Source organism: Amblyomma maculatum, chromosome 3 (assembly GCF_055883805.1).
Source record: "Amblyomma maculatum isolate TAMU_Amacu chromosome 3, ASM5588380v1, whole genome shotgun sequence".
In the NCBI taxonomy this organism is placed as follows: Eukaryota; Metazoa; Arthropoda; class Arachnida; order Ixodida; family Ixodidae; genus Amblyomma; species Amblyomma maculatum.
The window spans coordinates 131,246,892-131,269,502 of record NC_139346.1 but is presented as its reverse complement, the minus strand read 5'-3'; the positions used below and the strand labels follow the sequence as shown (position 1 = coordinate 131,269,502).

Sequence of the window (22,611 nt, the reverse complement as noted above, 5' to 3'; positions counted from 1 at the left end):
GTTACAAGCCAGCACTTCCAGCTTCCATTTTAGGGATGAGAAAATTCAAAACTTCGAGCATGCACCAGATCTTTTTTTTTTTATGCATTCGTTTACGCTGCCCTGACGAGAGCGAATCGAGTATGAAGCCTTATCCACCTTTCCCCGTACCTAATCACACAACATGCACGCAGTAAGATTTGTTTGTAACCTGTGTAAGCCCACTGCAACCGACTGCGACCAGCGCTACGCGACCCGTTCTGAATCCGTTCGCACTAATCCACTGCAAAATATTGCGGGTATAGACCGGAAAGTTGTAGCCTGACTAGATAAAACTCCCCAGTCCATGTCACATTTATGTAATTTCATGATGGTCGTATAGGGAAAGGTAACCCGGGAAAAGATCATTTCTACTATCTCCGACAGATTTCGCAGAGTGATATAAAATTATTACAACAGGAAGTAGCGATTGTTAAAACAGTGTATCAGGAATTTTCTCATACTCATTCAGCAGCAACTTCGTTCAGCGGCGGATATCCCACCTTACTTCAACTAGCATTCATAAGACGTGCGCTTTAACGCATTTTCTTCGTGAGATTTAGGCCTGCTCAGCTCTGGTGGAAGCGGACACCGCTTTGCACCTGAGTCTTCTCACCGCTGTAGCCTAATTTCTTGTCTGCAGTAGTGAGTATTTTATTTTTACTAATAGATTACCGTGAGAGCAAAGCTAACCTACAAATAACAGATTGGAATATCGAAGAATTGGAATATCCAATTCCACTTTGCTCTAGGCATATAGTGCATTTGAACTTATTGACAAATATTTTTTCCGAGATGACGTAGCCGATACTTTTTTCAATTATCCATCCCATCAAATGCTCTCATGCGCACAACCCGCTCTCTTGCAACGCCATTTCGGTGTTTTTTTCTTTCATTAACCTTTCTACCTATAAAAACGATTTGTTTAAGCATTAAACTTCCTGTTGGGAACAGAAGTGTGCATATAACAATCAGATGCGCCGTCTACCGTGTCCAAGTGTGTTCCTTATATAGACATGCGCACAATGTCTTTCGAAAAATTAGCAGGTTCTCTAATTATTGCACACATTGCGACAATATAATTTTAGCGAAAATGACTTTCTTTCTTTCTAAAATTCCGACAGCTTCGATTCTACTCAATTTCTACTACCTTGCCCAATTTTCTCTTGTTTAGAACAGGGTGTTGGAGGACTTGACTGCGGTTTTTATAGGAAACTGCGAAATTCTATTGAATAGGCCAACGTACTGCGGAAAAATATTATACCTTTCTGTGAATATAACATCTATATAACCAAGATTTGAATATATGTTAGAAGCACATGGCTGTGTATTAAAAGCTTTGTGTTGCAGGTGGTGTATCGGGAGGAAACTCAGCTTAAGAACAAGACTGTGTTTCATCGTTCAAACAAATACCAAACATTTCTGCGGCGTCCGTTTACTAATACTGCCGAACCGGACCTTTTCTTCTGCTTGCTGTGACGAAGTAACTAGATGGGCAGGCCTAGCTCTCGCGAGGTTAATCCAGTTCCAGCACGTGGCCTGGAGTAAAAATTATGAGGGATCCGCCTTCAAGAGTATGACGCAATGGCGTACAACATTTTAAAGTTGCGTTTTAACCAAGCCGTATGAACGTGCCTGAGTGGCCTATGGTGAATGCAAGGGTCCTGGCCGGCTGATTCTAATGTCATCCTCCCATGTGAAATGACAGACCTGATTTGGCAGTTCCTGCAAAACGTAACGCCAGGCAACCCTACGCCCAGCTATTACACGGCCATTCGGCTCACGGTTACAGCGCCGTGCTTGTGATTTGTCGCTCACAACGCCAACACCGACAGCGACGCTGACGCCGGATTTTTTGGTGAATGAAGCCTTTAACGATATCGCGTTTAAATGGAGCAATAAAAAAATTATTCTAATATATCATGAGCAAATAATATACTGACATTTGTTAGGTAGCCGATGGAACCTCACCTAGAGAGAATTCAAACGGCTCTAACCGGTTTTTTGGGTACAGGCAAGGTGCATCCTTGAATTAGCTACTGGGGAGGTGTAATGTACACAACTTTTTTTATTGAAAAAGCAATACTGCTCGCAGTTTGAGCCTTCAGCGTGGGACGGCGGTGACCACCAAGCTGGCAGGAGCTACCAACCTGGGTCTCTTGTTTCACATGAGACGGCTATGTCAGAATCAGCCTGCTATAGGACCCTGGCATTCACGTTACCCCTATAGGCCACTAAGGCACGTTCATACGGCTTGATTAAAGTGGGGCTTTATATGTGGGCTAGGAAAAAGAGAAGAAGAACGCTCGGTCACCCGCAGCTAATGCTTTCGCTCAATATTTGGTTTATTTATATTTATTTATTTATACACAGTACCTACAGCGCCCTCACAGGGGCATTATTGTAGGGGGGAAACATCATAAATAAGAACTAACATCTAGTACACAATAAATTAGGCAAATGATGCGGTCTACACAGAATACAGAAAACCCGTGCACTGTGGAAGCAGAAACAAACAAAGAAAAAATAAAAACCATTGTAGAAAGGCAAACATACCCTAAACACACACACACGCACACACACACAAAAAAAAGATACATTTTAAAATACAGCACTGCTTAAAGAATAAATCTTTAGGCATAATCAACATTGATAAAAAATAAAAGCAACATAATACACTCGGACAACAATTATTGCACTTATATTGACAGGTGGCTTTGCAAATCGGTCAAAAACGATGTAGGAGGAGCGGTAGCGACCCGCGAAGGGAGGCAGTTCCAGTCATGCACTGTTCGTGGGAAAAAAACTATATTTAAATACGTTTATACGGCAATTGTACTCGCGTACCTTAAGTGGGTGGTCAGTGCGGGCGGAAATGTAGCTGGGTTCATGAATGTATTTCTCTTTTAGAATTCCAGTTTTATTATTAAGCACACTATAAAAGAGAGTGTCAAATATTTGCGCCTGTTTTCAAGTAACGGCCATCCCAACTTCTCGCGCAAACCAGAAGAACTTTTTTGGAAATTATAATCGGCAGACACAAACCTAGCAGCCCGTTTCTGAACGCGCTCCAGCTCCTCAATATTGAGTTTTGTATGCGGGTCCCAAACCGCGCAAGCATACTCAAGTATCGGACGTACAGTAGACATGTATAATGTCTCCTTCAGCGTAAGGGGAGCGTCCTTAAAGTTACGTCTGAGAAAATTTAATGTGCGGCTGGCTTTAGCAGATATGTAATTTACGTGTGTATTCCATGATAGGTCAGTAGAAAAAAAAGACTCCCAAGTACTTATAAGTTGAAACTGTGGATAATTCAGAGCTACCAAGGAAATAGTCTGTTTGGAGGAATTGTTTCTTTTTTGTAAACCGGACCAGATTACATTTGGAGATATTCAGCGCCATATTCCAGTTGTTGCACCAAGAGAATACAGAGTTGAGGTCATGCTGTAGTGAAAATGCATCTGCTTCGGAAGAAATGTTGCGGTAGACACAACAGTCATCAGCATAAAGTCTGATTTTACCCGAAATGTTACTACTGAGGTCATTTATAAAAATGAGAAAAAGAAGAGGGCCCAAAACCGACCCCTGCGGAACACCTGAAGTCACACCCACACTTTCCGAGCTGACACCGTCGATGACCACGCACTGTTTCTTTTCCGCAAGATACGCTTCAATCCAGGATAAGCGTGAGGTAGGAATATTTAATTCTGAAAGCTTCTGTAGCAACAGGTTGCGAGCAACTAAATCGAACGCTTTTCGAAAATCTAAAAATATACAATCTACCTGACCGGCAGAGTTTAAGGAAACAGAAATGTCATGTGTGAATTCCACGAGCTGTGTTTCACATGAGAAGCCGGACCTAAATCCATGTTGTGTTGAACAGAAAAAAGCTATTGTTTTGTAGATGGTTAATTAACTGAGTATAAATGACATGTTCCAGTGTTTTGCACGACACGCTCGTCAGCGATATGGGCCTATAGTTGCATGTTTTAGTTTTATCCCCACTCTTATGAATCGGAACGACATTGGCACTTCTCCAGTCAAGGGGTAAAGAAGAATTCTCTAATGATTTCTGAAATAAGGCAACTAGATATGGGGCAACTGAAGCCGCACAATTTTTCAAAACGTAATTGGAAATGTTGTCAGGCCCTGGTGCTGACGTAACTTTAATTTTCTGTAATAAAAGCATGATCCCCCGTTCAGAAATTTCTACGTCACTCATTCTGGTCAGGGTGCTGGAAGATTGAAAATCAGTACGTATATTAATGGGATCGGAAAACACCGATTAGAAATAAAGATTGAAGCTTCTCGCTTTACCTTTTGAATCGCTTCCAAAATCAGTTTCATCTAGTATATCAGGCGCAGAGACCCTGCTGTTTCTCTTATTTTTGACATATTTCCAGACTGCTTTTGGGTTTGTCTTTAGTTGTTGGCCTAGTGTGCTGAAGTATGCCCTTTTTGCTTTACGGATTTCTTTTGATAAGTTCTTAGTTTGCTTTTTCATCTCGGAGTACAAAGTTGGTGCGGGCGTATCACAATATCTGCGAAACAGCCGTTTCCGCCGGTTGATCATTGCCCGCAACTGTCTATTCATCCAATGCATATCGTCACGACGCTTGGCTGAAATTAAGCGGGATGGGATTAAAGTCTGCGTCAGTGACAAAATTTTAGTTTTAAACAAGTACCAGAAGGAATCAGTATTCAGAGATGGCCGATGTGAAAGAAACTCAGAAAAAAATGCGTCGAGTTCCCGTGATAGCGAAGCATAATCCCCTTTTTCATAAAAATACACTATGCGTGGTTGAGTGTGGTGGGTCTTCATAGCGTTACAGGATACTTTTGCTAAAACTACATCATGGTCGCTTATGCCTGGCAGCGTTATGACAGACGAGACTAGGCTAGGATCACTGCAGAAAAACAAGTCTAGTACATTAGCACTGGTAAGGCCGAGTCTGGTAGGGGTTTGAACAAACTGGAATAATGAGTGAGCACTAATTACTTCACGGAAAGCGGTATACAAGAGGGATGCAGTGCGAATTACTGGTTTAAAAGAAGACCATTCTACGCTGGGCATATTAAAATCACCGGCAAGGATAATATGTGTTGCGTCTAAGGCTAATAATGTGTTGCTAAGTTCAAAGAATGGCTGTGCGCAGGTTGAACCGGGCGTCCTATAAAAAGAGCCAATTGCGAAAGAAGTACCATCGCCCAGCCGTACCTTGCACCAGACAGCTTCACAGGAATTGTTTTCTAAGTTAACAGACACGCTTCTCAAACTGCTATGAACGAGGATGAACACACCACCACCGCGTACATTGCGATCCTTCCTATACGTGGTATAGGATGGAGGAAATATTTCGCCATCGCTTATGTTGCTGTCTAGCCATGACTCGGTTCCAATGACAACATCTGCGTTCGTCATTTGTAAGAGTGAGAAGAATTGGTCAGTTTTGTTTTTAACACTGCGACAATTAACAACAATACAGACAAGTTCATTTTTAATACCAGTTTGTGGCCTAGCTAAAAGCCTCGGTGATGGCTATTGGTTTACACAAGTGATATCGTCGGTTTCAATGTTGTACATATAGGTTTTGTTGTCCAGGTTTAGCTTATTAAACCGCAGTTTCAACTTTCCGCCGCGTGCCTTAGCAAACTGCAAGAGCTTTTTTTTTTTTTTGTTGCCGTACTTTGGCCGAATAGTCCTCGCTTATCGCCCAGTCAGTATCTTTTAGTTTGGCAGCATTTGAAAGAACACGATTCTTCTCTTTAAAGGACAAGAATTTAACGATCAGGGGTTTGTGCTTGTCGGGCGCATATCTTCCTAGTCTGTGCGCTCTTTCAATAGCAGCGGCGTCAACGGAAAGTTTTATCTTTTCAGCGCAAAAAGAGATAATATTAGTCTCAGACTGTTCCCACGATTCGGTTTCTTTGTCATGGATGCTGTAGAATATTAAGTTGTTTCTTCGTGATTGGTTCTCCAGGTCATCGTGCGATGACTGGAGGGCCGTGCACGCGACAGCAACTTTCTGGGAACTTTGAGATAATCTTTCTACTTCAGGCTTTAGCGGGAGCACCAGTGACACATTATCTTCAACGCTCTTGACTTTTTCTGCGAGTTTTGTTAGTTTTTCTTCGAGATTCTTTTGCTCAAGCCGAATGGAACGTAGTTCGTCCAATATTTCGGTCTGTTGCTGTTGTATGACAGGTATTGTCATGATAGTATCGAACATCCGCTTTTCCTGCTCAGCAGACAGGGGCCCAGGGTTTTGCTCTACGTCTCCCGCAAGCAAGAGCCTTCTTTGAAACAAACCTATGTATCCTAAACAGCTCGTAGACACATCGTACAGAAGGCGTAAAAGCAAGCACACAGCAAAGTTGGGATCTGGCGTCGACTTTCTAAACGGTTTGCCATTAACAGAAAGGTAAGAGTAACAAACCTGAAGAAGAACAAGGTGTAAGCGTCTGGCTGCCATGTCGGCGCCAGATCCCGGTGTGGCTGGGTACAACAGCTGCTTATGTAGGTCATGCTTGTGCAGAAGGTTCCAGGGTTGCCAGTCGATGAAGTGTTCGAGCGCCGGTAGCGCTGTTAGGTCCAACGGCGAAGCGTCACTCAAAAAAGTCAGGTCAGCAGGACAGATTTGCTCGGTAGAAGCGGCTCCGTTCATTGGCCGGCACGTCGACATCGCGCCAGGATCGAAAATTGCCATCATTTGCAGCACCTGAAGAAGAACAAGGTGTAAGCGTCTGGCTGCCATGTCGGCGCCAGATCCCGGTGTGGCTGGGTACAACAGCTGCTTATGTAGGTCATGCTTGTGCAGAAGGTTCCAGGGTTGCCAGTCGATGAAGTGTTCGAGCGCCGGTAGCGCTGTTAGGTCCAACGGCGAAGCGTCACTCAAAAAAGTCAGGTCAGCAGGACAGATTTGCTCGGTAGAAGCGGCTCCGTTCATTGGCCGGCACGTCGACATCGCGCCAGGATCGAAAATTGCCATCATTTGCAGCACCTGAAGAAGAACAAGGTGTAAGCGTCTGGCTGCCATGTCGGCGCCAGATCCCGGTGTGGCTGGGTACAACAGCTGCTTATGTAGGTCATGCTTGTACAGAAGGTTCCAGGGTTGCCAGTCGATGAAGTGTTCGAGCGCCGGTAGCGCTGTTAGGTCCAACGGCGAAGCGTCACTCAAAAAAGTCAGGTCAGCAGGACAGATTTGCTCGGTAGAAGCGGCTCCGTTCATTGGCCGGCACGTCGACATCGCGCCAGGATCGAAAATTGCCATCATTTGCAGCACCTGAAGAAGAACAAGGTGTAAGCGTCTGGCTGCCATGTCGGCGCCAGATCCCGGTGTGGCTGGGTACAACAGCTGCTTATGTAGGTCATGCTTGTGCAGAAGGTTCCAGGGTTGCCAGTCGATGAAGTGTTCGAGCGCCGGTAGCGCTGTTAGGTCCAACGGCGAAGCGTCACTCAAAAAAGTCAGGTCAGCAGGACAGATTTGCTCGGTAGAAGCGGCTCCGTTCATTGGCCGGCACGTCGACATCGCGCCAGGATCGAAAATTGCCATCATTTGCAGCACCTGAAGAAGAACAAGGTGTAAGCGTCTGGCTGCCATGTCGGCGCCAGATCCCGGTGTGGCTGGGTACAACAGCTGCTTATGTAGGTCATGCTTGTGCAGAAGGTTCCAGGGTTGCCAGTCGATGAAGTGTTCGAGCGCCGGTAGCGCTGTTAGGTCCAACGGCGAAGCGTCACTCAAAAAAGTCAGGTCAGCAGGACAGATTTGCTCGGTAGAAGCGGCTCCGTTCATTGGCCGGCACGTCGACATCGCGCCAGGATCGAAAATTGCCATCATTTGCAGCACCTGAAGAAGAACAAGGTGTAAGCGTCTGGCTGCCATGTCGGCGCCAGATCCCGGTGTGGCTGGGTACAACAGCTGCTTATGTAGGTCATGCTTGTGCAGAAGGTTCCAGGGTTGCCAGTCGATGAAGTGTTCGAGCGCCGGTAGCGCTGTTAGGTCCAACGGCGAAGCGTCACTCAAAAAAGTCAGGTCAGCAGGACAGATTTGCTCGGTAGAAGCGGCTCCGTTCATTGGCCGGCACGTCGACATCGCGCCAGGATCGAAAATTGCCATCATTTGCAGCACCTGAAGAATAACAAGGTGTAAGCGTCTGGCTGCCATGTCGGCGCCAGATCCCGGTGTGGCTGGGTACAACAGCTGCTTATGTAGGTCATGCTTGTGCAGAAGGTTCCAGGGTTGCCAGTCGATGAAGTGTTCGAGCGCCGGTAGCGCTGTTAGGTCCAACGGCGAAGCGTCACTCAAAAAAGTCAGGTCAGCAGGACAGATTTGCTCGGTAGAAGCGGCTCCGTTCATTGGCCGGCACGTCGACATCGCGCCAGGATCGAAAATTGCCATCATTTGCAGCACCTGAAGAAGAACAAGGTGTAAGCGTCTGGCTGCCATGTCGGCGCCAGATCCCGGTGTGGCTGGGTACAACAGCTGCTTATGTAGGTCATGCTTGTGCAGAAGGTTCCAGGGTTGCCAGTCGATGAAGTGTTCGAGCGCCGGTAGCGCTGTTAGGTCCAACGGCGAAGCGTCACTCAAAAAAGTCAGGTCAGCAGGACAGATTTGCTCGGTAGAAGCGGCTCCGTTCATTGGCCGGCACGTCGACATCGCGCCAGGATCGAAAATTGCCATCATTTGCAGCACCTGAAGAAGAACAAGGTGTAAGCGTCTGGCTGCCATGTCGGCGCCAGATCCCGGTGTGGCTGGGTACAACAGCTGCTTATGTAGGTCATGCTTGTACAGAAGGTTCCAGGGTTGCCAGTCGATGAAGTGTTCGAGCGCCGGTAGCGCTGTTAGGTCCAACGGCGAAGCGTCACTCAAAAAAGTCAGGTCAGCAGGACAGATTTGCTCGGTAGAAGCGGCTCCGTTCATTGGCCGGCACGTCGACATCGCGCCAGGATCGAAAATTGCCATCATTTGCAGCACCTGAAGAAGAACAAGGTGTAAGCGTCTGGCTGCCATGTCGGCGCCAGATCCCGGTGTGGCTGGGTACAACAGCTGCTTATGTAGGTCATGCTTGTGCAGAAGGTTCCAGGGTTGCCAGTCGATGAAGTGTTCGAGCGCCGGTAGCGCTGTTAGGTCCAACGGCGAAGCGTCACTCAAAAAAGTCAGGTCAGCAGGACAGATTTGCTCGGTAGAAGCGGCTCCGTTCATTGGCCGGCACGTCGACATCGCGCCAGGATCGAAAATTGCCATCATTTGCAGCACCTGAAGAAGAACAAGGTGTAAGCGTCTGGCTGCCATGTCGGCGCCAGATCCCGGTGTGGCTGGGTACAACAGCTGCTTATGTAGGTCATGCTTGTGCAGAAGGTTCCAGGGTTGCCAGTCGATGAAGTGTTCGAGCGCCGGTAGCGCTGTTAGGTCCAACGGCGAAGCGTCACTCAAAAAAGTCAGGTCAGCAGGACAGATTTGCTCGGTAGAAGCGGCTCCGTTCATTGGCCGGCACGTCGACATCGCGCCAGGATCGAAAATTGCCATCATTTGCAGCACCTGAAGAATAACAAGGTGTAAGCGTCTGGCTGCCATGTCGGCGCCAGATCCCGGTGTGGCTGGGTACAACAGCTGCTTATGTAGGTCATGCTTGTGCAGAAGGTTCCAGGGTTGCCAGTCGATGAAGTGTTCGAGCGCCGGTAGCGCTGTTAGGTCCAACGGCGAAGCGTCACTCAAAAAAGTCAGGTCAGCAGGACAGATTTGCTCGGTAGAAGCGGCTCCGTTCATTGGCCGGCACGTCGACATCGCGCCAGGATCGAAAATTGCCATCATTTGCAGCACCTGAAGAAGAACAAGGTGTAAGCGTCTGGCTGCCATGTCGGCGCCAGATCCCGGTGTGGCTGGGTACAACAGCTGCTTATGTAGGTCATGCTTGTGCAGAAGGTTCCAGGGTTGCCAGTCGATGAAGTGTTCGAGCGCCGGTAGCGCTGTTAGGTCCAACGGCGAAGCGTCACTCAAAAAAGTCAGGTCAGCAGGACAGATTTGCTCGGTAGAAGCGGCTCCGTTCATTGGCCGGCACGTCGACATCGCGCCAGGATCGAAAATTGCCATCATTTGCAGCACCTGAAGAAGAACAAGGTGTAAGCGTCTGGCTGCCATGTCGGCGCCAGATCCCGGTGTGGCTGGGTACAACAGCTGCTTATGTAGGTCATGCTTGTGCAGAAGGTTCCAGGGTTGCCAGTCGATGAAGTGTTCGAGCGCCGGTAGCGCTGTTAGGTCCAACGGCGAAGCGTCACTCAAAAAAGTCAGGTCAGCAGGACAGATTTGCTCGGTAGAAGCGGCTCCGTTCATTGGCCGGCACGTCGACATCGCGCCAGGATCGAAAATTGCCATCATTTGCAGCACCTGAAGAAGAACAAGGTGTAAGCATCTGGCTGCCATGTCGGCGCCAGATCCCCTAGCAGCGTAGAACCCTGGTAATTTTTCTTTTTATTGAATGTATTTGTTCCTATATCCAGTTGGAAATGATAATAAATTGGGTTTTGTTTCATAAAGCGTTATTGAATTTGTCCTAGATGATAATTACCCACTTTTCTTAGCATTCCAATCTCGTTCAGTAATAAAACTGCATTAGATTGCATGGGTGAAAAAAATGGCAGCACAATAGAGACGTAGACACAAGCGTAAGGAACAAACAAGACAGAGCAGGTGCCACACTTTCAACTGAGTTTTATTCCAAAATGCTTGACGCTTAAATATAAACGGCGCTTTTGACGTGATATCCAATCACATTGTCCAAAAAGGCCATTTGATTGTAAAGCAATGATAGGACGGAGTGCTGGCGAAATTGTCACTAGTCTTTTTGATGTGAAAAGTTCCTATTATTTCGCGCTTCAAGCTTGACTTTTGCATTGTCAAGAGACTGTGTTCTCCCTAGCATGGTTTTGCGTTTGCATTTCCGGCAGTGGACGGTATGATGCCCACTCATGCCGTCTTTAACTAGTTCGGAGTGTCCTAGAGCTAGTTCATTGAAACAGCGGCCAGTTTGGCCGATGTGCACTGTATTGCACACTAAATGAATGCTGTAGATGACTTTGATCATACATCTAGTTAACTAGGTTACATGCTTAATTGTGATCATCGGGCAAATTTCTGATAACTTACATGGTGCAGAACAAACTATGTTAACCTTTAACTGCTGCCTATCCTCTTAAGGTTGTGGGAAACCTTGTGAAGACACGTAATTACATGGATGCTTATCTTTTTCTTCTCTTGTTCCTCTTCTTTCTTGCGTCTCTTTCTTTTTCTGCAGTAGACCCTCGCAGACAGCTGAAATGCTATATGCAGAGGAAAAAGCCATGCGCAGCCGCTTGACCTGCCTATTCACGCTTTCTGGCAGTTGATGTGGACAGGTTCCTTTCAGGGCAGCGTTGATCTAATGCATAGCAATCTCTCGTTTTATGATTTTTAATATGCGCTATCGTAAGCGAGAAGAGCCTTTGTTGACCTCGGATGATACTACCAGCAGATGGGGTTGTCCGTGAAAGAAATTTACAGGTCCAAACACTGTATATACGGTGTTATCACAGGGGAGTTCATGGGTAAAATTTAAGCATCCAGCAGGAGCTTTAGAGCCGTGATAACCTCACATACAACTTCGTCTAGAGATGAGACATGCTCGTTGTCTGGGATTATCAAGTCATCATCGACGTATCTAGAAGTTCTTTTTACATGAACGCGCAGGTGAATCGTAAATGTTCTTGTAAAAAGCGCCTTTATGTAAAAATAGCTTTTAGATACGTCGATGATTACTTACTAATCCTCGCTGGATAAACTTCAAATGAACATATTGCTGCCCCCCAGAAAATTAGATCATTCCCATCAGGATGTTCATATCGGCATTTTACAATATTTCAGTTTCCGAACAATTATTGTCAAAGACGCACTCTATCTTTTTTATGGCAGTTTTAACTAGCTGTGATCACATAACAACCTTTAGAAGCAAGATTATATTACTCATCCAAAGATATAGCTGTTCCTAACAATACCTCAACAGTATTTCATAGTATTCTACAACTAGCTAAAAATATATAGAGATGTGCAAAAATACTTGGCTTGATTATAAATCGGGCTGCATGTGCTCAAGAACAGATCATCCTATATGCTTTCAAGCATATCTTCACAATTCATGAAACGCAAACCTAACAACGTTTTATTTTTTTCTCTTTATCAAAGCTCAAATAAGGTTAGTAGCTACGGACATAGAAAAAAAATGCCGACGATTACACGTTACTTCCAAATGCGAAATTTGAGAGCAGCTCATCAGCTGTTTCGCCTTTTCAATAGACTGAGGCACAGATTTCTTGCAAAACATGTATGTACAACTGCAGACTTTTTTTTTCGCACATATTCCTTCATGAAACACTCCACTAACAGTTCTTAGTGAAGGAAGGAAGCTTTGTGGTCGGAGAAATGAAGATAGCAATTAAGTTATCGAGAGGTTGCGGGAGGCGGCGCGTGGGTCCATAGGAACGTTGCGCGCCGAAGAGATAGCAGCGACCGACTGATGCCACTGACACCGCTTGCGAGTGAAGCACGGTGTGAAGCCAACGTGGCTCTGCGTTTCGGCTTGATATGCACGCACCGTGATCCGCTGATAGCGAGCTGGCGCTTCAAAAGCCAGAGAACACTGTCGCCGCCCTGCAGGAAGAGCGGGGAGAAGGGGGAGGGAGGGGGGGGGATTATACGCAGCGGCGAACGGTGGCGGCAGGAGTGCGAGCCGCAATCGGAGAACACGCGCAGTCGCCGCCACTGAGGAAGTGGGAGGAGGTCGGGGAGGAGCGTATGCTGCCCCGGCTACGGAGCAGGCTACGAGGGACAGCGCCAAAGGCGACCACGACGACGACGCGAAACGCAGGACCGGGCGCCAAAAAGCTGCGCTCTAAAAAGTGAGCGGGACGCCACTTAAAAGCGAAAGCCTTTAATGGATCATACTCGTGGACATGGCCGTGTCCGTCCAGCTACGATCATGTCACAGCTTAGGTAGTATTAGTATTAGTTACGGCTAATGACTAACTAGTCACTAACCAGTACTAACTAATGACTGACTTGTCACTAACTAGTAGTTAAGGATCCAGGTAGAACGAAAAGAAAAAGATGGTTTGCACGGTATGAAAAAGAACTGAGTTCTTTTTCATAACTGGTAGTTAGTCATTAGTCATGACGGGACGGAAGAAGAACTGAGTTCTTTTTCATAACTAGTAGTTAGTCATTAGTCATGACGGTACGGGATGTGACGTGATGTGACGTGTGTCCGGTCATGCCTAATAACCGGAACTGACGTCATAATGACGTCACATCCGGCCATGAAGCCACCATACAATTCACGTATGTACGGAGCTGATCCCGCCGGGTGTCCGACCCAGGCGTCCGTGCGGCGCCTTTCATTTGCCGCTTCCTCGAGCGCCGCACCACACAGCATAGAGAAGCAGACGCAGTAAAGCAGGCATTAGCGGAATTTCTAATTGATTTACAGGAAAAAAAAACGGCGGTATCTATCGTAGTTCTCTGCGGGCTGATTGATTTATAGGAAGGGAAAGGCACGGTAACTGTCTCATTTGTTTTCTGTGGACACCGCAACCACGCCGTAAGGGAAGGGAGGAAGGTGGGAGTGAAAGTGGAAAGAGAGAAAGAGGAGCCGTAGTGGAGGGCTACGGAGCAATTTCGACCACCTGGGGATCTTTAACGTGCGCTGACACCGCACAGCACACGGACGCCACTTCGTTTCGCCTCCGCCGAAACGCAGCCGCCGAGGTCGGGTTCGAACCCGGGTACTCCGGCACAGTAGTCGGGCGTCTTACCACTGCACCACCCCGGCGGGACACCATAACCGAGCCGTAAGGAAAAGAAGGATGGTAGGAGTGTAAGAAGAGGTGCCGTAGTGGAGGGCTTCGGACCACCGCGCAATAAAGGCTTTCAGCTCATGGCCCATTAGTGGCCCAAAGTGCCCGCTACAAGTTTTACGCCAAAATTTATTGAGTTTCAATGACCACTGCCACAACCACGTTGTAAAAGAGGCGCGCTTAGATTCTGCTACTTTGTCCGCATTTACGAAGCGACGAAACAAAATATGGACATGCGCTTATCACATGATGCAAACAAGGAATGGCGCCGGGACAGATAGGTCACCGCCGCTTGCGGCGGGGGCTAGCCTGCCACAAAAGTTTTATCTGTTGTAGGCCGTCATTGCACCCGTCACCGCTTCGATGGCGGACGACGGCTATTGTTGCGGGGCGCGCATCTTTCTTTCCCTCTTCCTTTTCTTTCTTCTCTATTTTTTCTTCTATCTGCACGAGGCAGCGGAGCAGGTGGCTCAGCTACAGAGCCAGGAGCAGGCCCGTGCATTTTCTTTTACTTCTTCCTACAGCCACAACAACAACATGCAAACAAGGAATGTCACACGCTAATAGTACGACAAATAATTTGCGTTTCAAGTTGGGCACGCAGATGCTGCAGCTGTTGTAAGTTCTTTTGTACACACGTGTGCACACGTTGTAGCTATATTTTCACACTATATACGCACGCGCCGACGCACAGCGAGTTCCCTGTTTTCCGTGTCCTTACATACGCTGCACAGTTGTGCCAAATGTGGAAATACAATCTACAGCAAGCTTGTGCTACACGTATCCACGCAGGCATCCGGAGAAATAAGTAAAAGCGTAGGTACAACACGGATACCGAAGAAGATAATGCGCTCTAAGAAAGAGCAATGCATATAGGTTTAGTAAAATGCTCCTGCTTTCAAAAGCGGCATATTTGCACTCGAAAAATAAACCTTTGTGCCCTTTTACAGCTGTCACACAAAATAACCTAGAAATCTCGCTCTGCGTTATTATAGCACACCCGTCGCAGCAGACGATTTTATAAGCTTTGGACGCGAAAACATTCATAGCTATCCTTCGGGCCTGTTTACGTAAGCTGATGCTAGTGAAGTCATGTGGCCAACATGCGCATGACCCTATATAACGTATAACTAGTGCTGAAAGAAGGACAACGCCAACATTTACACGAGTTTTACTGTGCTTTCCACCAAGGATATGGGCGAAAAGAAAGTAGCCTAAAAACTCCAAGCATAGTGTATTGGTCTCTACTCATTTTTTTTTTTGTAAATTGATGTTTTCTTGAACGTCTTATTTTATATGTATATTTTCTCGTAGTTTAGTTGCACACCACTCGAAAAACATGCGAAATGATTAGTGTAATGTTACCTTAAATAAGGAAGTTCAGAACGCTACATTTTTGTCTTTTTTTCTATCAGGTTTCGCACAATTGCTGTCGTGAACGAAGCTGAGCAAGACTGTCGGCGCCGGTAGTGCATCCAGTGCTGGAAGACCAACATGAGAGTCTACGAAGAACACGACGTCGTCCTGTCCGTTAGACTGCTTGGACATCGACACAGCCGCACTGTCCGGGAGGTGAATATGTGAAGCATGTGCGCACGGAGACTGAGATGTCTATTCTTCTCTGAAATATCGAAGTTTAGGATGGACCTTGCATATGTGCTCATTAAGTCACGTAATGACTACGCTGCTTGCGCTAGGAAAACAGTAACTAAGTGGCCAGAAGTTTCATAAAAACATTTTCTGACAAGTAATTTATCCTCCAATGCTGAGAGTAGAACATATCTCTAGAAATATCATAATGGGGCAACTTTCTCACACTACGGCAGTCGCCTTATGATCGTATTCCGCTCAGAATAAAGTGACCAAGTGTTACATACTCGTGTGCTGAAAGCGGTCACAGTAAAGCAAATAATGAGGGGTGAATGAATATGTGCATATTTGCAGCAATTGCCCTAGAAAGCTTAATTCAATGTTACTGGCGGGATTATTAGCATAATGTATTGTTATTATTAGCAAAATCTCAAAACAGGTTCGTGGGCATTCAAGATAAGTTAACGCGATAAACATGCATTCTAACGAATAACCTTCGTAAATAAGGTAATTGTTTTCGTTCGATGGTCACACATATTAAGAAAAAGAAAGCTTCTTTATCTGAGATATTAGATCGCACAAAATTTGCCATTTCCCATAAAAAGATAAGAACTTCCAATGCTTTACCGCTTGGTTCTGCGAATTTCTTTTCCTATAAGGGAAGTCATATGACTATTGCTTGCAATTATAACCTTGAGACAGGAACAGCTTGTTCAATACGTCATGCAAAAGCGTAGCTTGCTTAATGCATTTTGCTGACGCATGTGTGTTTGTGGTACATAATGTCTCCAGTGATCAGCTAGGTGGCTGTCGCCGCTAGTGAATTTGTTACACAGCGCTACAGCCAGTACCTTCACGGTGGTGACAGACCGGCACACAGAACACGTGATGAAATACTACGAAGGAGTCAACCCATGATGATGAAGGCTAAACGGGTAGTTTGGCAAACGTTGGTTTGCGACATGCTTGTGGTGTAAACATGCCGAAAATTCGACGTCCGTTTCTGCGTTCGACATCATCTGAACGAGCCTTTGAAGCGCACGCCGTATACAAGACGTCACAGAGGGCATCTGTCTCCAAGGCGACAAGCTGGAAATGTGACGTGACATGTTTGGGTACTGAAACATTAAGTTCAAGGCTTTTGGTCTGCTGTGCGCTCGACCTGTGCTGTGTGATTTAGGAACCAAAGTAAAAATTTTGGTTTGTGGTGAAACATTTTTACATCGGAGGATTATACCGGTGCGCTTATTTATGATACCTTCAGTATTGCGTGCGGGCAAGCAGTTATGCCAGGGGCTGCTTTAAGGAATGCTCATCTGCCCAATATTGGGAAGCACAGAAGTAATCATATGCACCTGCTGAGTGACTTCGCTAGGAAATACTCTGCATGAGGAAACTCCGACAGCTGTCGTGCCATCGAGTTACAGTATATTCGCTCTAGCTCTTTTTACACGTGACTGGCTGCACCTTCGAAATCTGTCTCTACACTGGATGTATGCTACTTACGTGGCAACATAGCTGCCGGCTGGCACAGCTCAATTTTTCTGGGAAGAAAACAACATAATTAAGCGCAACGAACTCATTCTAGTGGGTCAGTTGTTCCTGCAAGCTAATCCACAGACTGTGCCCCGGGATAGTCGTGTCCTAACGACCGAAGTCAGCGGCTAAGAACATGTTGAACTGTGCCGCAGTTCACTGAAACTACAAGACTTAACCCACTGCGTGCGCCGTGCTTCCCTGGTATCATCCTGGTTGACACGACATGACAGAAGAGGGACTCATGGCGGAGGCCATCCAAATGCTCCTGCTCTCTCCGCTCTCCACGTTCTCTGTGCTGGTGTGGCTGGCAGCTCTAGTGCTCCATGCTCTGTCGCCTCGGCTAGAGCCCCGCGGCTCGAGGCCGAGGTTGGTGGCCCGCGAGTCTGACTTCTCGCGGTTCCTGGCCACGGCGATCCCTGCGCTGACGCAGGCCTACGCGCCCCCACCGTGGGCGCGGCATCCCACGGTCCAGTCGCTACTCGCCGCCACTGTGCTTCGCCGGTCCACGGATGTACCCTTCTTCAGGTGAGCATGCCCTACTGGGAAACAATAGGATTGAAGCAAGGAGAGTGCGATGACACTTCGTAATTTGGCATGTTTTTTTTTTCATATTAAATAACTTCATGTCAGTCTGCCGTCAAGTCTACATGCCCGATAAAATATTACATCTGTTGCAAAGACTCCCAGTCCACTCTCAGTCCAACGGCATGGGACAAGTAAGGCGGCGGGTGAAGTGTGTTCAAGTGGCATAGTGGTCAAAGCTTGTTTCGGCAATAATGATTTTGATTAACTTTTTTTTTCGTTATTCTGTGCCGGCAAATTAGCACAACTGATCTTAAAGAAGATTCAACCTCTTGTCTACCTTCTTGTATCTGTATATTGGTCCCTGTTTTTGACTTTCAGTCCCTGCCTGCTTAACCAGAGCGTTGCGCCAAAAGAGAATTTGACACTTCGCAGCCGTCAGCGCAACGCATATTGCGATCTTGTCTTATTGGCTCATTTCCAGTTGCATTTCAATCTGATGCAAGTGGGCGCTGTTGTTGTTGCTCTACCCCAGTTACATGGCTCGAACATCTTCGAAGCACCTGCTACCTGTTTATTGTCCGACAAACAACCATTTGCACGCGAATGGCCAGGCTTTCGTTGCAAACAGCTGTGCTGCGATGGCGCGTGCAGGACGCATCTGCAACTCCGCGACCGGGGCCTGGTGGCCCTAGACTGGGCGGGCAGCACCCCTTCGGCGCAGCCAGCCAACCCGGATGAGTTACTGCTCATCGTGCTCGTGCTGCCCGACCTGGGACGGGACCCGTGCAGCGTGGGAGACACCTGCCGAGCCATTCTGGCACGGGGGATGAGGCCCGTGGTGCTCACACAACGGGGGCACGCAGGGTGCCCGCTCACCACACCCAGGCTGCAGGTCGGTGAGAAATCTGTATTAAAACCATTCCATGAGCTTGGCTTAAGAAGTACTTCGGTTTGCGCTAGTTGGTTCATAGCTGAAGTTGATTCTGAGAATGAAAACAACAGGACAGTCCTGCTGGTTTCGTGTTCCTACTTTGTCCTCGTCCCTTTCGCGCCGTCCTCAGAATCAACTTGAGCTTTGCTTGTTGGCAGCACTTGACAAATGCAGCGAAGACAGGATGAGGCAGTGGGAAAGAAAGGTTGTGGCTCTGAGCTTGCGACAAGTTTAATCTCAGTGGGAGCTCTGGAGTAGGTTTAGCAGTGTGACACAATACCATGAACCTACTTCTTCCATAAATGACGGCTATTTTGCACTATTCTGCTATAAATTAAGAACTAATGCCAGCATTTTCATTTCTGCATTTTCTTTCAAGGTGGAAATTTAGCGTGATAAATGTCCACGGTTTTTGGTGACTTATTTAAAGATAATTGAGACTTATGCGGACAAAACAAGGGGTTATATTATATAAAAACCGCATCATGATATACATATTGTCATACATCTTCTGGTGCCATCAAGTGGCCAAACCATGTTTTGGCACATGGCTGAGCGTCATGCTTTTCTCTCTCGAGCTTCGGTTCATTAAAAGGCCTGCTCGGTTGTTTCAACCTTGAAAAAGTTTCTGGAAGAAAGTTTCAATAGGAGATTACTTGGAGGGTGAGGGGGGGGGGGGGGGGGGGGGGGTCAAAATTTACTTGGACGAATTTATTCAGGCAAATATTGAATGTAACTTGTGACTTCTAGTGTGTCGTGTTCGCTTGGTAGCCGGAGGCTCAATCAAATTAGATTGTGGAATGGCTACTTTTCTTGGGAGAATCTGACAAAGGAACAAACTCCTGTTTATTTTGGGGCGTATTGAAGAAGCTGAATTTCGTTCTCTACCGTCAGCTTTCTTGGAGCATAAAATCTGCTGTAACGGAGAAAAAGAAAGCTTTCTTTGAATGGTTTGAAAGAAATATATGTTCTTTTTTTGTGCGTATGCGTGTATCACCAATGATATGGGCATACTCGCGCTCACTCCAAGAGAAAATGTTAAATGGCTGAAGCCTAATTTATAAGGAAAACCGACTAAGTCGCATTTGTTTTCTTAAAGCATAATACGTACAGCAAAACCTAATGAGAAAATTTATGCTGTGTAGACTAGCTCAACTGATTGGCACGCGTCAGTTCTAAACATATATCGCTGTACACTTCTTGCATACCGAGCATTGTAAAGAGTATCTGAACAACATAACACCATTTTTCTCGGTACACATCCATTTTTTTCTCGATAGTCTCTCACAACACTCCACGCACTACCGGTCAACAACTGTGAGTCTTGGGGGAACATCTTAATCAAAGGTTTGCCATTACAGCCTAAACAGCTTTGCCATTGGCGCAAGGTGGCCTTAGTAGCTTATGTGCCATTAAACCTCACTAAACAAACAAACATAGCGCTATCATCTGGGGGGAAAAAAGCGGACGCAGAAGTAGGTGCGAAATAAAGCAAATAAATAATATCATGAGAAACAAGGGTTCAGAATCAAGGCAGAAAGCTGGGCTAGTTGGTGCGTCATCATTAATTAAAAAGACTAGCCCATGTACCTAGGACACAGTATGTGCCCTAGATACTAGTGCTAGTGTTTTTAATTAAAGGTTTCGGAAGCAGACCAATCGCAGAAAAAAAAAAAAACAGCTTATAATCTCTAAATATGCACCATTTCATTGAACTATGCGCTGGAACGATGCTAGCACAGCGTCATCGAAGTGGCACACATGATAGACTCCTACAACTTAACACACTATGATATTGCCACGTGTGCCATCTGCGCTGCTGAATCGTGCCTAAAAACCGCCTAGTTAAAATAAATGCCACTTTACCCGCGATACAGGGGCAAGCTTCAAACTCAAAGTACCGCGAACAATAAATTTCAATTTTAAGAGGACATGCAGGTTTAGTGTATGAAACTAAATGAGCGAATCAGCGAATAAATTTAAACAAACTGCGTATTATTAATGTCCTAAGCTGTCATTGAGGACTGTGGTACTTGAGGAAGTCTGCAATGAAAAGGTGCGAAAGCACGAGGGTCTACACCGTGCACTCGAAAATTTAGCTCAGCCACGCCTACTCACCCCGTTTGAGATGAACCACAATGCAACCTCTTTCACGAATAAACGGTCTAGCCACCGGGAACTCAGCAAAAGAACGCCGTTAATGCTTAGTCCCCACATCACTTTAGAGTTCAAGTAGACATTAAAGCCAGCTTTCAGCGCCGCCAAAATAAGTATGATACTACGAAAGCACTAAAGCGACAAAAGTGACCGTAATTCAAATGCTTTTTTTCAGGTGGCATTACCTCCAGTGAAAAAGCTGCCGCCATCACTATAGTAAAAGTAGTATCACCTTCAGCCAGGCCAGATTACTCTCCATGCAAGACCAAAGCATCTGCGATGCAGCTTCTATCGATACTGCTATCGTTGACTTTCTCGTCATAAAAGATGGGAGTTTGGGAGATAGTCTCTCATTTCAAGGTTAACCACAAGTTAAAGTTTTTGTTTTAGCAAAAATAAAACGAACAAACGCATTAATAACATCCTTAATAGAGGTTACAGATTATAAATATTTGGACCTATGGGTTACTAACTACCTTTCCTGGAAAAACAACGCACATACCGTTGTAGCAAATCCAATGCGTAAACTCTTTTCTTTTTTTCTTGTGGCGCTAACTGAAGTCTGCCCCCTATAGCGTTCATCTATAAGAATGCAATTCACTTCTCCGGCCGCTTAGATCATGCCTTAATTACCTGCAACCCTTTAACATTAACCAACGTTCACAAACAGGTATTTAGGTTTACGTTTAACCGTATACGGTCGTACATCTGTCAGTGAGCTCGTATTAACCCCAGTCAATGAACACAATCGTGTCTGTCTATGAAAGTGCCTTTCGGGAGTTCGGGCCGGGGGACGCTTGTACCCAATTTGACCGGTGGGTGTCCGGCGGCGGGTTTCGAACTGACAACCTCCCGCAGCCGAGACTGGTTTAGTGGACGAAGAGCATCCGCCTCGCATTCGGGAGTTACCGGATTCGATCCCTGGTGCCGCCGGTTACCCACCGGTTTTTCAATGGATACAAGCTTTCCCCCGGCCTGGTGCTCGGCTCTTCTCGGGTGAAATGCTCGGGAAAAGGGGTCACGGCCCAAATAGTTGCGACGATGTGGCAGTGATTCGTTCCGCCATCGGACAACAATAAGTCCGCCTCGCGCGGCAAAAGCCCATAATGTGGCCCTTTTTTTTTTTAGGACTACTGCAGCTGAGGCTCAAAGGGAGCACTTCAGATGAGGCTCAAAGGAAGTACCATTGCAAGACAAACAGAACCGCCTTTGCAGGCTGCGAGGTTCGAAACTGGGTTTGGGCCCACTGCGGAGGAGGGGCGCGCAGCGGGGTTTACGGAGCTTCTCCCAAACGCACACCCCTGGAAAAGCCGAGCGCCAGGCCGGGGGGCGTATTGACAAACCATATCCCGTAGGAGCACTCGAGCGACGACGCTCTGACGCGCAAGCACGTGACACAGCGTCACTTCCGCGAGTAGCAGCGACGCTGTTTCTCCTTAGCGCCTTGTGACGAGACTATTCATGGTTTCAGTTTCGTTTCATGCAGGGCTCGCATTTACGTTTTTTTCCCGCTGGTGTTTGTCAAAGGCACTCATGTTTCGGTGTCGTTTTCGCGCAGCGCCCGTATTTTCGCATGGCTGTCGGCTGAAGTTCACGTAAAAATAACGCGAATTGCCGTCGGCTAAAAGTTCGGTCGCGCGATCACGTTAATTTCGGTCCAGTGACCACTGCGCGGGCTTTTTGCTCTGGTGTTCTGTAAACGTCGGTCGGTTACCGGTCACGTGTTACGTAAATTTCAGTCCAGTGGTCACTTGCGCGGCTGTTCTTGTTCTGGTATTTTCTGGAATCGTCGCTCGGCTCAGCTACACCGCGAAGTTTGCACTTCTCCCCATCCGCATAGCGCCACGCATTTCGTCCGGTGCTTCTGGGTTGTACGCACGTGCACTTGGCTCATACGTTGCGCGCTGCGCTAACCAGGGTGATTTTGTGCTTGGCGAACTTGTGTGTCAATTGCGGATAACTAGAGATG

At 46.7% G+C, this 22,611-nt stretch overlaps 1 protein-coding gene across 1 annotated transcript in view; it reads left to right on the top strand.

Moving 5' to 3' along the window:
• The window catches only part of LOC146196042 (protein ABHD15-like), a 239,641-nt gene that overhangs the window by 196,506 nt on the left and 20,524 nt on the right, over positions 1 to 22,611 (top strand). Inside the window, exons 2-3 of the mRNA XM_084598052.1 lie at positions 15,316 to 17,554; positions 18,206 to 18,446. Of these exons, the coding sequence (XP_084454178.1) occupies positions 17,253 to 17,554; positions 18,206 to 18,446 (543 nt within the window). The 5' untranslated portion in view covers positions 15,316 to 17,252. The remainder of the gene's footprint in view (positions 1 to 15,315; positions 17,555 to 18,205; positions 18,447 to 22,611) is intronic.